This window comes from Antechinus flavipes, chromosome 2, assembly GCF_016432865.1.
Source record: "Antechinus flavipes isolate AdamAnt ecotype Samford, QLD, Australia chromosome 2, AdamAnt_v2, whole genome shotgun sequence".
Lineage (NCBI taxonomy): Eukaryota > Metazoa > Chordata > Mammalia > Dasyuromorphia > Dasyuridae > Antechinus > Antechinus flavipes.
Window position 1 is genome coordinate 638,947,055 of NC_067399.1, and position 13,176 is coordinate 638,960,230.

Genomic DNA, 13,176 nt, shown 5'->3' on the forward strand with positions numbered 1-13,176 from the left:
AACATTGTGCCTGGCACATGATAGGTATTTAATAAGTCCTTACTAGGCTTCTGTGTGTGTGTGTGTGTGTGTGTGTGTGTGTGTGTGTATGTGTGTGTGTGTATAGTGTGCGTGTGTGTGTGTATTTAAGTATGTGTACACACATATTTTTTGAAAGCAAAGCAGGTTTCATCAGCCCCATTTAACATAATATGGGGCCTTAGGTAAGTGACTTAAGCTTTGTGGTCCTTAATTTCCTCATCTGTAAAATGAATGAAGTTAATTAAATGGTTTCTGACATAGCTTTTGGCTCTAAAATACAGACAGAGAAAATGAAATAGAGAGGTAAATGGCTGGCTGAGGCCTTTCATTGAGTCAAAGCAAGACTGAGATCCATAATCCATTAGGCAATAAATAACTACCTACTATGAACCAGCCACAGAGCCGACATCAGGGATCAAGCAAGAAATGCTTAAGTGCCTACTATGAACCAGCCACAGAGCCGACATCAGTAAACAAACAATAAATGCTTATTAAGTGCCTACTATGTTCCAGCCACTGTGTAAACATTAATTATCAGGCAAGCAAGAAAAGATTATTAAGCTCCTACTATGTACCAGCCACAGTACCGATATCAGTAATCAAGCAAACAAGAAATGCTTAAATACCTACTATGAACCAGCCACAGAGCCGACATCAGTAAACAAACAATAAATGCTTATTAAGTGCCTACTATGTTCCAGCCACTGTGGAAACATTAATTATCAGGCAAGCAAGAAAAGATTATTAAGCTCCTACTATGTACCAGCCACAGTGCTGATGTCAGTAATCAAGCAAACAAGAAATGCTTAAATACCTACTATGAACCAGCCACAGAGCCGACATCAATAAACAAACAATAAATGCTTATTAAGTGCCTACTATGTTCCAGCCACTGTGGAAACATTAATTATCAGGTAAGCAAGAAAAGATTATTAAGCTCCTACTATGTACCAGCCACAGTGCTGATATCAATAATCAAACAGTAAGTGCTTATGAAGTGCCCACTATGTGCCAGTCACTGTGGCAATATCAATAATCAAACATGCAAGAAATGCTCATGAAGCACCTACTATGTGCAGTCACTCTGCGGCCTGCTGAATGAGAACGCGGGTTTTCCGAGGACCCTATTGATGGAGTTCCCTTCACAGCGCCATCTTTAGGTGGCTCCTACAGCTCCCAGAATCCTGAGCGTCCCAGCTGTGGAAACGCCACCTGGGCCTGAGGGCCCCGGGGCAGGACCAGCGGCAGGGACGCCATCTCTCTGGGATGCCCGGAGGTGCTCGTGTTTGGCACCAGCTCCGGACTCGGAGGCAGCTAACTGTACAATCCGGGGGGAGCCGGAGGCATTTGCTTTAAGGATGCGATGGGGCTGGTGCTCCCCGGGGCCCTCCGCTCCGCTGAAGGAGGGCCTGCGTCCCATTGAGGGAGGGCCTGCGTCCTACTGAGATCCCCGTCCGGGGAGCACTCTCCAGGCAGTGGCAGGAGCTGGAGGCGCCCTGGCAGCTCGCCTAGGTAACCTGGGGCTCCTAGGGTAACGAGGGTCTGCTGGGAGAAAGGAGCGTGAGTGTGAAGGAAGCCGCTGCCGAGAGAGGCAAGGCTGGCCCCACGTGGCTGTGTTCCTCTGGGCAAGGAAGGATGGAAGAAATGAATGGGAGAGAAGAGAGCACAAACCCTTCCCCAGTACAGTCTCTGGAGTCAGAGGCCACAGGCTCAGGTCTCAACTCTGACACTGAAATCGCTTAGCCCTGTGCCTCGGTTTCCCCAACAGTAAAATGTAAGGGGGTTGGACTAAATGACCTTTGAGATTTCCTTCCAGCTCTAAATCCAGGATCCTATGAACCACCATCTACCAGCTGAGTGTGTGGAGGTGGACAGATAACCTTGATCCTCAGTTTCCCCAGCTATAAAATGAGGAGGAACAAAATCTTGGGTTCTTAATCTGGTCATAGATTTCAGGAGTTCTGTGAACTTGGATGGAAATAAAATGTCCATTAGCATTATGCTTATTAAAGTGTTCATTTCATTATTTATCCTTATCCTCTAAATGAAATTTAGCATTTCCTTTCATTATAAAAACAATTTTTTTTTTAAATTGAGTGACTAGGCTTCTCTGGACTGCCAAAAAACTTCAAAAAAAGGTTATGATCACTTCCTAGCTGTGTGACCTTGGGCAAATCACTTAACCCCAATTGCCTCAGCAAAAAACCCAAAAAGGTTATGATCCGTTAGACTAGCCAGGGGTCCTCAAACTACGGCCCACAGGCCAGATGCGGCAGCTGAGGATGTTTATCCCCCTCACCCAGGGCTGTGAAGTTTCTTTATTTAAAGGCCCACAAAACAAAGTTTTTGTTTTTACTATAGTCCGGCCCTCCAACAGTCTGAGGGACAGTGAACTGGCCCCCTATTTAAAAAGTTTGAGGACCCCTAGTAGATGGTCTCTAAGGTCCTTTTCAGTTCTGTAACCTTAAGCAGGATATAGTAGGTAGAGTTAGCTTCAGAAATGAGGAAGTTCTGAGTTCGAGAATCATCTCTGACATATTCTAGTTATCCTACCTTTACCACTTTTTTTTTTTAAAGAATAGGTTTTTATTTTCAAAATATATGCAAAAATAGCTTACAACATTCACCCTCACAAAACCTTGTGTTTCAAATTTTTCTCCTTCCCTTCTCCCCACCTCCCATCTCCTAGACAGCAAGTAATACAAAATATGCCTTAATACTTATTTTTTTTTTTTGGCTGATGCAATTGGAGTTAATCGACTTGCCCAGGGTCACACAGCTAGGAAGTGTTAAGTGTCTGAGGCCAGATCTGAACTCAGATCCTCCTGACTTCAGGGCCAGTCCACTGTCCACTGCACCAACTAGCTGTTCCACCTTAACATTTTTTAAGATAGTTGCCGATGAGACTAGTTTCTTCATCAGAAGTTCCCTACACCAAGGAAGAAGTGGAGAAAGCAACAACAATAAAACCGACCCAACACTCTCTCATTTCCTATTTGTCCTGTTACAGCTCATATCAGCTACCGTGAGCCCCTTACAAAGGGACTGACTTTTGGAGCCGGTGACACACAGTAGGTGCTTAATACACATTTACAAATCGATTTCAAGCAGCTGGGCTGTGGCTCTCCAAGCAGGATGAGAAGACGCTGACCCTAAATGTACTAACAACAACCACCTAAGATACAGAGGACTCGGGAGAATACAGCTGGCAGGATGGAAGCCATCACATGTTCTCGACTCTAAGGGAATTAAGCGCTGCACAGGAAGGTTACTTATTATAGACTACAGGACTTCTTGTCAACGTAACCCTGGAGCAAGAGGAGGAAAAGATCTGAGGAGGAAACTAAGTGGATTTTCAAAGGGAGTGGATTTTAAGCTTCTTCTGGCCTCCAAGAGAAGGTCCCTCAGCTATCCGGACTTCTCCAGTCCGAGAAGCCCTGGTTTCCCTGAGCACATTCTGTCTCCTAATAACCTGCTGAATAAACTGGCCCCGTGGACCAGAACCTCCAGACGCGAGTCTGAAGCCCTCAGTAATTATGCCCTGGGCTATTTTTAATGATCATAAAAATTTATGAAATGGCACCATGTGCAAAGGGGCCACCCAAGCGCACCTAATGTTCAGTGCAGGGCTCGGTTAGCTGGCCCTCCTGCCCTGAGTGGAGAAAGCCAGGTCCCAGTCTGCTTGGCTTTAGGAGGAAGGTCGAGGCAGCCCATCAAGAGACTCCGTAGCTCCTATCCCCGGTTTAGAGCTACCCCTTTATTCTACATGGCCGAGGGAGAAGGAATAATTTCTTTGAAGTCGCTCCGCTAGCCCATGGGATTCTATTCTCGCCACGGGATTACAGATTTAGACGGGAGCATGGATTTCTTCACTTGACAGATGATGAAACCGAGAACTGAGGAATTCAGTAGCTCGCCCAAGATTACACAAGTAGCCAAGGTGAGATCTGAGGATGACTTTCTCTGTGGCACCCTTTATATGGGTCAACTGGGGGACAGCGGAATGGCCCAGGGAGCCTCAGATGGGCGTCGGATACACATTGCTGCTAAATTGGCAAATTCATCCTGACTCTCCTGAGGAAGAGCCGTCCTCCTGAGAACCGACCCATGATGGGAATGGGCTGCAGGCTGCACAGTAGCTGCCAGTCTCCCCCAGCCTCCTCCTACCCCTTCTCATGAGGGATCTGGACCCCAGGGGACTGATTTCCTCACAAATCTCCAAAATGTAAATCCTCCTCATAAGTATTTATGATGCTGCAAATTTAACATAATAAAACACTTGGCGATTATAGATGAGCCAGGCAGAAAGAGCTGGGTCCTCCACAAGGGGGAAAGAGGCGACATTTCAATCTCATGTATTAAATAAAAAACCACTTTAGTCAAAAACTATTTCCCCCCCAGCTTGGAAACAGATGGAAGACTAGAAGCACTTTCCTAAGTTGGATCTTTCAGCTTTTCCCTCCCCCTGCAAAGGGCAGATCCTGGTGTGGTATTACTGCACAGTCGTAACATCCCCTAGATATGAAGAACCATATATGACTGAAAAATTCAATATTCCCCACCCCCATCCCCATCATGCCTCAGTTCCAATGAAGGCCGCTAACCTGCCCTCCCTCCCTATTACGAACCAGCACAGACCCTTTTCCTTTAAAAAATGTATTGCTATCTTTTGTTTTTACATTGTATTCCTTTCTTTTCCTACAAGAGATGCCTTCTTTGGAACAAAGAAATTTGTTTAAAGAGAGAGAGAGAATGAGGGAGGAAGGGAGAGAGAGAGAGAAGGAGGGAGGAAAGGAGAGAGGGAAGGAGAGAGAGAGAGAGAGAGAGAGAGAGAGAGAGAGAGAAGGAGGGAGGGAGAGAGAGAGAGAAGAGAGAGAGAGAGGAGAGAGAGAGAGAGAGAGAGAGAGAGAGAGAGAGAGAAAAGGAGGGAAGGAAGGAGAGAGGGAGGGAGGGAGGAATGGAGGAAGAGAGAGAGGGAGAAAGGAGGGAGGGAAGGAGAGAAGGAGGGAGGGAGGGAGGGAGGGAGAGAGAGAGAGAGAGAGAGAGAGAGAGAGAAGAGAGAGAGAGAGAGAAGAGAAAGAGAGAGAGAGAGAGAGAGGAGAGAGAGAGAGAGGAGAGAGAGAGAGAGAAAAGGAGGGAGGGAAGGAGAAAGAGAGGAAGGAGGGAGGAGGGAGGGAGGGAGGGAGAGAGAGAGAGAGAGAGAGAGAAAGATGAGCAAAAACAATACATTAAAAAAATTCTGGGAATATATGTAACATCCCATACCTATTTTATTCCCAGCTCTGAAAAGAGGGGAGGGGAGGTGACGCACTCTCTCTATTTGCTTCCTTCCTTTCTCCCTAAGGTTTGGTGACTTAAGTAGGGAGAAGGGAAGGGCAGGTGAGGTGAGAGCTATAGATGCTATAGATGCTGGGGGAGAGGGAGGGGACAAGGCAGGTCCTTAATGGCTGCTGGGGGAAGGAGTTCTACAGGGGACATTGAGGAGCACCCAGAAGGAGTCTTGGGATTGTCAGACATTCAGTGGGGATTCAAGAGACTGGACTGGAAGCCATGGGTCCCAGAGTATAGGAAGAGAAGCAATAGTATGGTTTATGGCAACAGAGAATTCTTGGTGTGTGACAGTGTGTGAGATTAGTGATTCCGAGTGTGCAAGGGGAACCTGTGAGTTCCAGCCATGTATCTGGGACTCAGGGTGAGATTAAAGGGGAGGAAAGTAGAGGGAGGAGGGAAAAGAGATGAGAGGAGGGTAGTGACCCAGCAGGTAAGTATTATCTGCCTGATGATCTGATCATGTGACATCCTCTCTGCCCCTTTCTCTTCCCCCAAGAGGGTGACCAGGAGGAGTTTCAGATAATTTCCATGACTCTGTGGTACTACAGAATAATACTTTACTAGCTGTGGGACACTTGGCAAATCAATCTCCCTCAGCCTCAGTTTCCTTATAATAATGATAATAGCGCGCATTAATATAACATTTGCAAAGCATTTTACATGATCTCATTTTATCCTCATAACAACCCTGGGAGCTAAGTGTTATTATAATCTTCATTTGGCAAATAAGAAAACTGAGGCAGATAGAGGCTAAATGCCTTGCTCAGAGACGCGGAGCTAAGTAAAAAGGCTGGATTTTAACTCAGATTCTAGCTGACTCTAGGTCCAGCTCTATCTACCACCTTAGCTAGCTGTCCTTCAGCATCTGTACAAAGGTAATGATGTGACTTCTTATGTATAATGGATATCACATTGCTTGCCTTCTCAATGGCTGGAGGAAGGGCTGGAGGCAGAGAATTTGGAACTCAAATTCTAAAAAATGAATATTTAAAATAAAGATAAAACAAAAATATAGTAATGATCACATCGCCCATCATCTATCACCACCTGTAAAGTTGTTGGGGAATAGCTAGGTGGCACGGTAGATGGAATACTGGTCCTGGAGTCAGGAAGACTCATCTTCCTGCATTCAAATTTGATCTCGGACACTTCCTAGCTGTGTCCTTGGGCCAATCACTTTACCCTGCTTGCCTCAGTTTCCTCATCTGTCAAATGAACTGGAGAAGGAAATGGCAAAACGCTCCAGTGACTTTGCCAAAAAACTCCAAATGGGATCATGGACAGTTGGACATGACTGAAATGATCCTAAAACAACAATAACAACAAGAAGGTTGTTAGGATCAAATGGAGGTAATGTGTGTCTATGTGTATACTTGAGACTTGTGTGTATGTGTGTGAGTATATACACACACACATACATACACTATATACATACTTATATACACATATAGACACACAATGTGTGTCTATGTATATATGTAAATTAACAAACATATATACACTTGAACACATCCATCCAGCTATCTATATCTTTCTATCTGTCCATCCATTCATCTTCCTTCCTTCCTTCCTTCCTTCCTTCTTTCTCCTCCTCCTCTTTTTCCTCCTCCTCTTCCTTCTCCTCCTCCTTCTCCTCCTCCTTTCTCTCTCTCTCTCTCTCTCTGTCTCTTTCCCTCCCTCCCTCCCTCCCTCCCTCTCCCTCTCCTTCTCCTCCCTCTCTCTGTCTCTCTCCATCCATCTGTCTATCTATCTATCATCTCAAGTGCTTCATAAATCCTAAAGTCTGTAGAGCTGCTGGATCGTGGAGTTTATAGCTCCCCACTTGGTAGAACAAGTTGACCTGTGTGGACATGGGGTATTCGTTTCCCTTTTGCCCATCCCTCTCCTCCCCTCCAGGTAATTATATTCTGTCCTATTTTTAAGAGAAGCAGATTTTAGTTTTTCTGGAGCAGTGCCATCTAGTGCTCAGGACATGGCTCTGCTTATTTGCATCTCAGCAAGCTAAGCTGTATTGGACCGGATTTATGGTGACTTTGATGGAGGACAGACAGATCTATGCTAGCCAAAGTTTTGAAGTTGGTGCATCATTATTAACAATAACAACAGCAAAACTAGAATTTATCTAGAACATTAAGGCTTGCCAAGCACTATATAAACATTATCTCAGTTTATCCTCACAATGACCCTGGGAGGTGGATGCTGTCATTATCCCTAATTTAGAGATGAGAAACCTAAGGCTGAGAGAGGTTCATCTCTTGCCCAGGGCCACACGGCTTTTCTGAGGCAGAGAGTACAACTCTGATGTTAACCATAAGGCTCTTATTGGGCAGCAGGGATGAGTTTTAGTGGCTAAAGGCTCTCTCTGACTCAGAAGAGATGGTAATAAATGGAAGCTAAAAATAGATTTAGACCCAAAAAATCATAAAGGAGGGAAAAGAACCCACATGTGCACAAATGTTTGTAGCAGGTCTCTTTGTGGTAGCAAAGAATTGGAAAGTGAGTAAATGCCCATTAATTGGGGAATGGTTGAATAAGTTGTGGTATATGATGGCAACAGAATATTATTGTTCTACCAAAAAAAAAAATTGATGAACAAGCTGATTTTAGAAAAGCCTGGGAAGATTCACATGAACTGATGTTGAGTGAAACAAGCAGAAGCAGGAATGGATTATATACAATAACAGCAAGAATGTGCAATGATCAACTATGAAAAACTTGGTTCTTTTCAGTGGTTCTGTGATCCAAAGCAATCCCAATCAACTTTGAACATTAAATGCCATCTGTATCCAGAAAAAAAAAAACTATGGAGACCGAATGTAAATCAACACATACTATATTCACTTATTTTTTTTTTCTCTCTCTCTCTCGTGGGTTTTTCCTTTCGCTCTGATTTTTCTCTCCCAACATGATTCTTAAAGCAATGTGTATTAAAATAAATAAATAAATAAATAATGTCCACACCAAAAAAAAATTAGATTTAGAAATGGAATAGTTCTAGTCCATCTCCTTCATTTTAGAAATGAGCAAACCGAGGCCTTGATCTGTGAAGGGACTCATGTAAGGTCACCCAGATAGTAAGGAACAATGCCAGGACTGGAACTCAGGCTTCAGGTTTCTCTTCTTTCTGTTATAACAAACAACCTCTGGCCTTGATGGAGATTTTTAAGGCAGCTTTGAATGATGAGTTCCAAGACTCGTACCCCAAACATCCTAGTGGGTCTGGCAGGCACTCATATAGATGTGCTGTGGACTAAAACATATGAAGAGGGGACAGCCATCAAACCCAAGACTTGGTGGGTGCTGGGAAAGTTCTTGACAGGAAAAAAAGGAGATTTATTGTAACCAAGAGCCACCTGGCACAAGACACCTTCTAAGAAATCACACCAGGCACTCGATGTCTACGCTATTGTTGGAAAGCCTCTTCTTATCTGGATTTTATGGGGCTCTCATCATGTGGTGGGGTCTGGGAGCAGGATGGAAAAGGAGTTTTGTGAGTAGAGAGAAGAGGGCGAGTTCAGAGAGAGCTTCATGCCTTAGAGTATGGACAAATGAGCTGGCCCAAGGCCACGTTTCCAGTATGTCCCTCTGCTGTCCAGTAACATGGGCCCTACTGACCCATTGGTCCGGATAGACCCTCTGATGGAAGACCTTGCCATTGTCACTTCTCTACACTGGAGACCCTTCCCCTGATTCAGCATCATAAGGACTCTAAACGTAGTTACTAAAGGGAAGAGACAACAAGGGTCATCCAGAACAGGGGTCAGTCAACTGTGGCTAATACTCAAATCTAATCCCTCACCTGTTTTTGTTCTGGAACTGAGAATGGTCTCTAAAAACATGCAAAAAGGAGGTGGTTAGATTTGGCCCTCAGACTATAGTTTGCTCACCCCTTCACCTAGAAGATGAGATTTAGGGCTGGGAAAGGACTGATTCCCAGACCTCCAGGCCTGCAGTGTGAGTGTGAGGAAAAGGGTCTTTAAATTCAGGCCTTGCCTGACAAGCCTTGGCAAAAGGGAAGGGAAGACCAGGGGGAGGTTTGGGGGACCATAAGTAGTAGTTAGTCTACATTCTGAAAGAATGGAGGACACCCAAGAGAAGGGGGATCATAGGGGGAAGTAGGCCGTCAGGGCCTTTTCCTACCCAGACCCCCAGTCCAGGAGGAGCTAGGGAGCTTTCTGAGCAAGCCAGATTGAAGGCATGGCTTATTTGATGTTCAGGTTTTGGTCAATGTTTCATGACCCATTTGGGATTTACCTTGACACTGTAGTGGTTTCCATTTCCTTCTCCAGCTCACCTTACAGATGTGTAAACTGAGGCAAACAGGATGAAATGATTTGTCCAGGGTTACATAACTAGGAAGTGTCTAAACCTGGATTTGAACCAAAAAAGATATATCTTCCTCATTCCAAATTGGTGCCACCCAACTGCCTGATTTAGCGCTGAAAGGAACTTTAGAAAACATAGTCCAGCTACACCCAGCGAAAGGACTCTGGGAGATGACTATGAACCACTACATAGAATTCCCAATTCTTATATTTTTGTCTGCCTGCACTTTTGATTTCCTTCACAGGTTAATTGTACACTGTTTCAAAGCCCAGTTCTTTTTGTACAGCAAAATAACTGTATGGACATGTATACTTATATTGTATTTAATTTATACTTTAACATATTTAACATGTATTGGTCAACCTGCCATCTAGGGGAGGGGGGAGGGGGAAGGAGGGGAAAACTGGAACAAAAGGTTTGGCAATAGTCAATGCTGTAAAATTACCCATGCATATATCTTGTAAATAAAAAAAAAAACTATAAAGAATCAAAAAAAAGAAAAAAGAAAAGAAAACATAGTCCAACTCTCCCATTCTGCAGATTAGGACACTGAAACTCAGGGAGGAGTCATATATCTATTAAATATCTAGGGTAGGATTTGAATCCAGATCTTCTTGACTCCCAATCCAGTGCTTTATCCACTACAGCATGCTGTTTCCTCTCCTTCTTCTCTAAGGAGTAAGAGGAGGAAATCGAGCTGGGTGCGGGGGGAGATGGTTTGTCGCAGGGAGGGAGGCTGGGACCCAAGAGGAGTTAGGAGACATATTCCTTGGTAGAAGTTTTCTGCCCCTTCTGCAATGAGGAAGGGGCCAGGGTGTGGGGGCAAGAAGGGGGATGCCGCAAGGGGAAGAAACTGTCTGTGATTCCTCGGGGTGTTTAAGCACATCAGGAAGTGGCCCTGGGGCCAAGGCATGTTGCAGCGTGTTCTGTGCATGGGAGACGAGGCGGAGAGAGTTTAAGCCCAGGATTTAGGAACCCCGGGAGAGGAAGTGAAAACATGCTGTGAACTGGGGAAGAGTGAACTGGTCACTGTCCCAGCACCATGTGACAGCCCCTACCCCCAGCCGGGGGTTCAGACCTTACATCTGCCACCGTTCTGGCCACTGTTTTCCCTTGTGTGACAGGTAAAGTGTAGACTCACACTCGTCTCTCCCAGACGTAGATGTGGGGGAGCAGCCCCTCCCTGCCTTGGGGATTTACCCGCACTGAAGACTGGCTTTGCTGTATCTTATCCCTGATCTTTGCCACATCACCTCAGCTATGAGGAAGGGGAGTTATCCCAGCTCTGAAAGTGGAGCCACAGACAGCGTCAAAAGGAAGCTGGACGTGTGAGTCCAAGACCAGGCGGCAGCTTAAATGAAAGCGAGCACTGACCCATAACCTGAGAGCCGGCGGGGATCTCCGCTTGGCCATTGAGTAGGCGCTGTATGGATACTTCTTCCCTTCCCCCTTCGCGCCTGCGTTACTTCCTTCCCTCTGCTTATATCTGGAGCTCTCTGGGCCAGGGGCACCCTTGGCAGACATAGCTGGCCCAGAGGGCCTCAGGCAAAACAGCCACTACTTCCTCTTACAAGTAAACTCCCTCGAAGGGGAGGATTTCATGGACACCCATATCTCAGAAGAAACTGAGTGTTGTGGCTCTCCAAAGCTGCCAATGCCTGGGAGAGGAGAGCCAGCAGAGGGAAGAGACCAGATCGTCTACCAAAAGATGATTAAGGCCAAAATTCTGTTGGCTAATTCTTCCAACTGCTTCAGAAGACTCCGTTCTCTAATTTGAAGTTCACTCCTGCTGTACCAGCTCCTCCTTTCCTGTTAGCGTGGTTTGGGATAGATCACACAAGTCTCCGTCTCTAAGTTCCCTTGTTGGTGGGAAGCCGGGATTTTCAGAGCACAAGGCGCTTGCCCCGATTTATACCCAACATTTAAGAAGAAAGAACAGCCTCTGGATTTCAGAAAATTCAGGCTTCCAAAGAGATGGGCCAGAGTCTCCAAGTCCTTTTGTCTAGCGTCTCTTTTAATTTGTATGAATTTAATTACTGCTCTCTCTCATTCAGGAGACGTGCCTTGTCGCTGGACTCTGTTCTTTAAGCAGGTTTGGGTCTCCCGTAAGGAAGGAAACTGGAGGCAACAGTTGAGTCTGAGCACAGGGGTCACATTTGTTGACAGGCATATTGGGAAACAAATTATTGAAAAGCAATGGTTTAAAGCAACACTTTCAAACTAGCGGAAGGAATGTTAGAGCCAGAAGCCAACCCCATATTGTGCAGATGGGAAACTGATAGGAAGGGAGTTAACCAGGTCAGAGGTAGAAAATGGCCCAGCTGGAGCTTAAACCCAAGTCTCTGGACTCCCAAGCCAGAGGGATTCTTTTTCCCACCTTCAGAGACGAGAACAGTCAAAGATGGAAGAGAAAAGAGCACAAGCTCCTCTGTGGACAGGAAGGAGGGGAGAGCTTCACTGTCACTTACCTGTTGACTAGCAGGAAGTTCCCTATGAGGCACAGAACGGAAGGCACTGTTGAGGCGATGGAAATATAACTCTCAAAATAGTTCTGTAAATAAAGAAACCAGAAAGTGGGTAAAATGTAGGAAGGGAGTAGAGTCAGATACTCAAAGCAGACACCAAGTTTTTCCACTTCTTTTTAAGACTATAGGGCCCAGCAATGAAAGAATAAAGGAAAGGAGGAAGGAAGGAAGGGAGAGAGGGAAGAAAGAAGGAAGGAAGAAAGGAGGGAGGAAGGAAGGAAGGAAGGAAAGAAGGGAAGAATGAAGGGAAGGAGGGAGGGAGGGGAGAGAGAGGGAAGAAAGGGAGGGAGGAAAGAAGAAAGAGAAGAAGGAAGGAAGGAAGGGAAACAAAGAAGGAAGGAAGGGAGAGAGGGAGGAAAGAAGAAGGGAAGGAAGAAAGGAGGGAGGAAGAGGAGAGAAAGAGAAGGAAAGGAGGGAGGAAGGAAGGAATGAAGGAAAAGAAGGAAGGAAGGGAGGGAGGGAAGAAGAGAAGGGGCAGGAAAGAAGAAAGGGAGGAAGATAGGAAGATAGGGAGAAAAAAACATTTATTAAGTGCTTACTATGACAATTAAGTGAATCCAGTGGCTTCAGAGATACTTTCCCTAATTCCTTATTAAGGAAGAATGAAATTGTGGCATTAGTTTAACTATCAGCCCTTCTCCCTCTCCCATTCCCAATGGCCCAAGCTGTCCCTGTCTTCCCCATCCTGTGCATAGTTTGAATGGGTAAATCCTGAAACAATGGGAAAGCAAGCAAGCAAGCATTTTTTTTTTTAAAAATCACTTGTCTTCATGGGAACTACTTGTAAGGAAGTCATAGCCCCATGGTGTGCTCTGGATACATTTGGAGTGCTGTTTATGAGTCCATAACACTCTAGCTTACCTCTTCCTCCCAGAAAAACTCCGACTCCTGCCTCTTGGAGCCCTGAGCCCATTTCCCAGCCAGCTGCAAACCCCTAACAACACATCTCCAACTCTAGCTTTTCTAAATATGT

At 45.4% G+C, this 13,176-nt stretch overlaps 1 protein-coding gene across 1 annotated transcript in view; it reads right to left on the bottom strand.

Annotated features, from left to right (window-relative positions):
* SLC29A3 (solute carrier family 29 member 3) overlaps positions 1-13,176 on the bottom strand; it is a 78,212-nt gene that overhangs the window by 14,595 nt on the left and 50,441 nt on the right. The window contains exon 3 of the mRNA XM_051982199.1: positions 12,147-12,229. Coding sequence (XP_051838159.1) covers positions 12,147-12,229 — 83 coding nt within the window. The remainder of the gene's footprint in view (positions 1-12,146; positions 12,230-13,176) is intronic.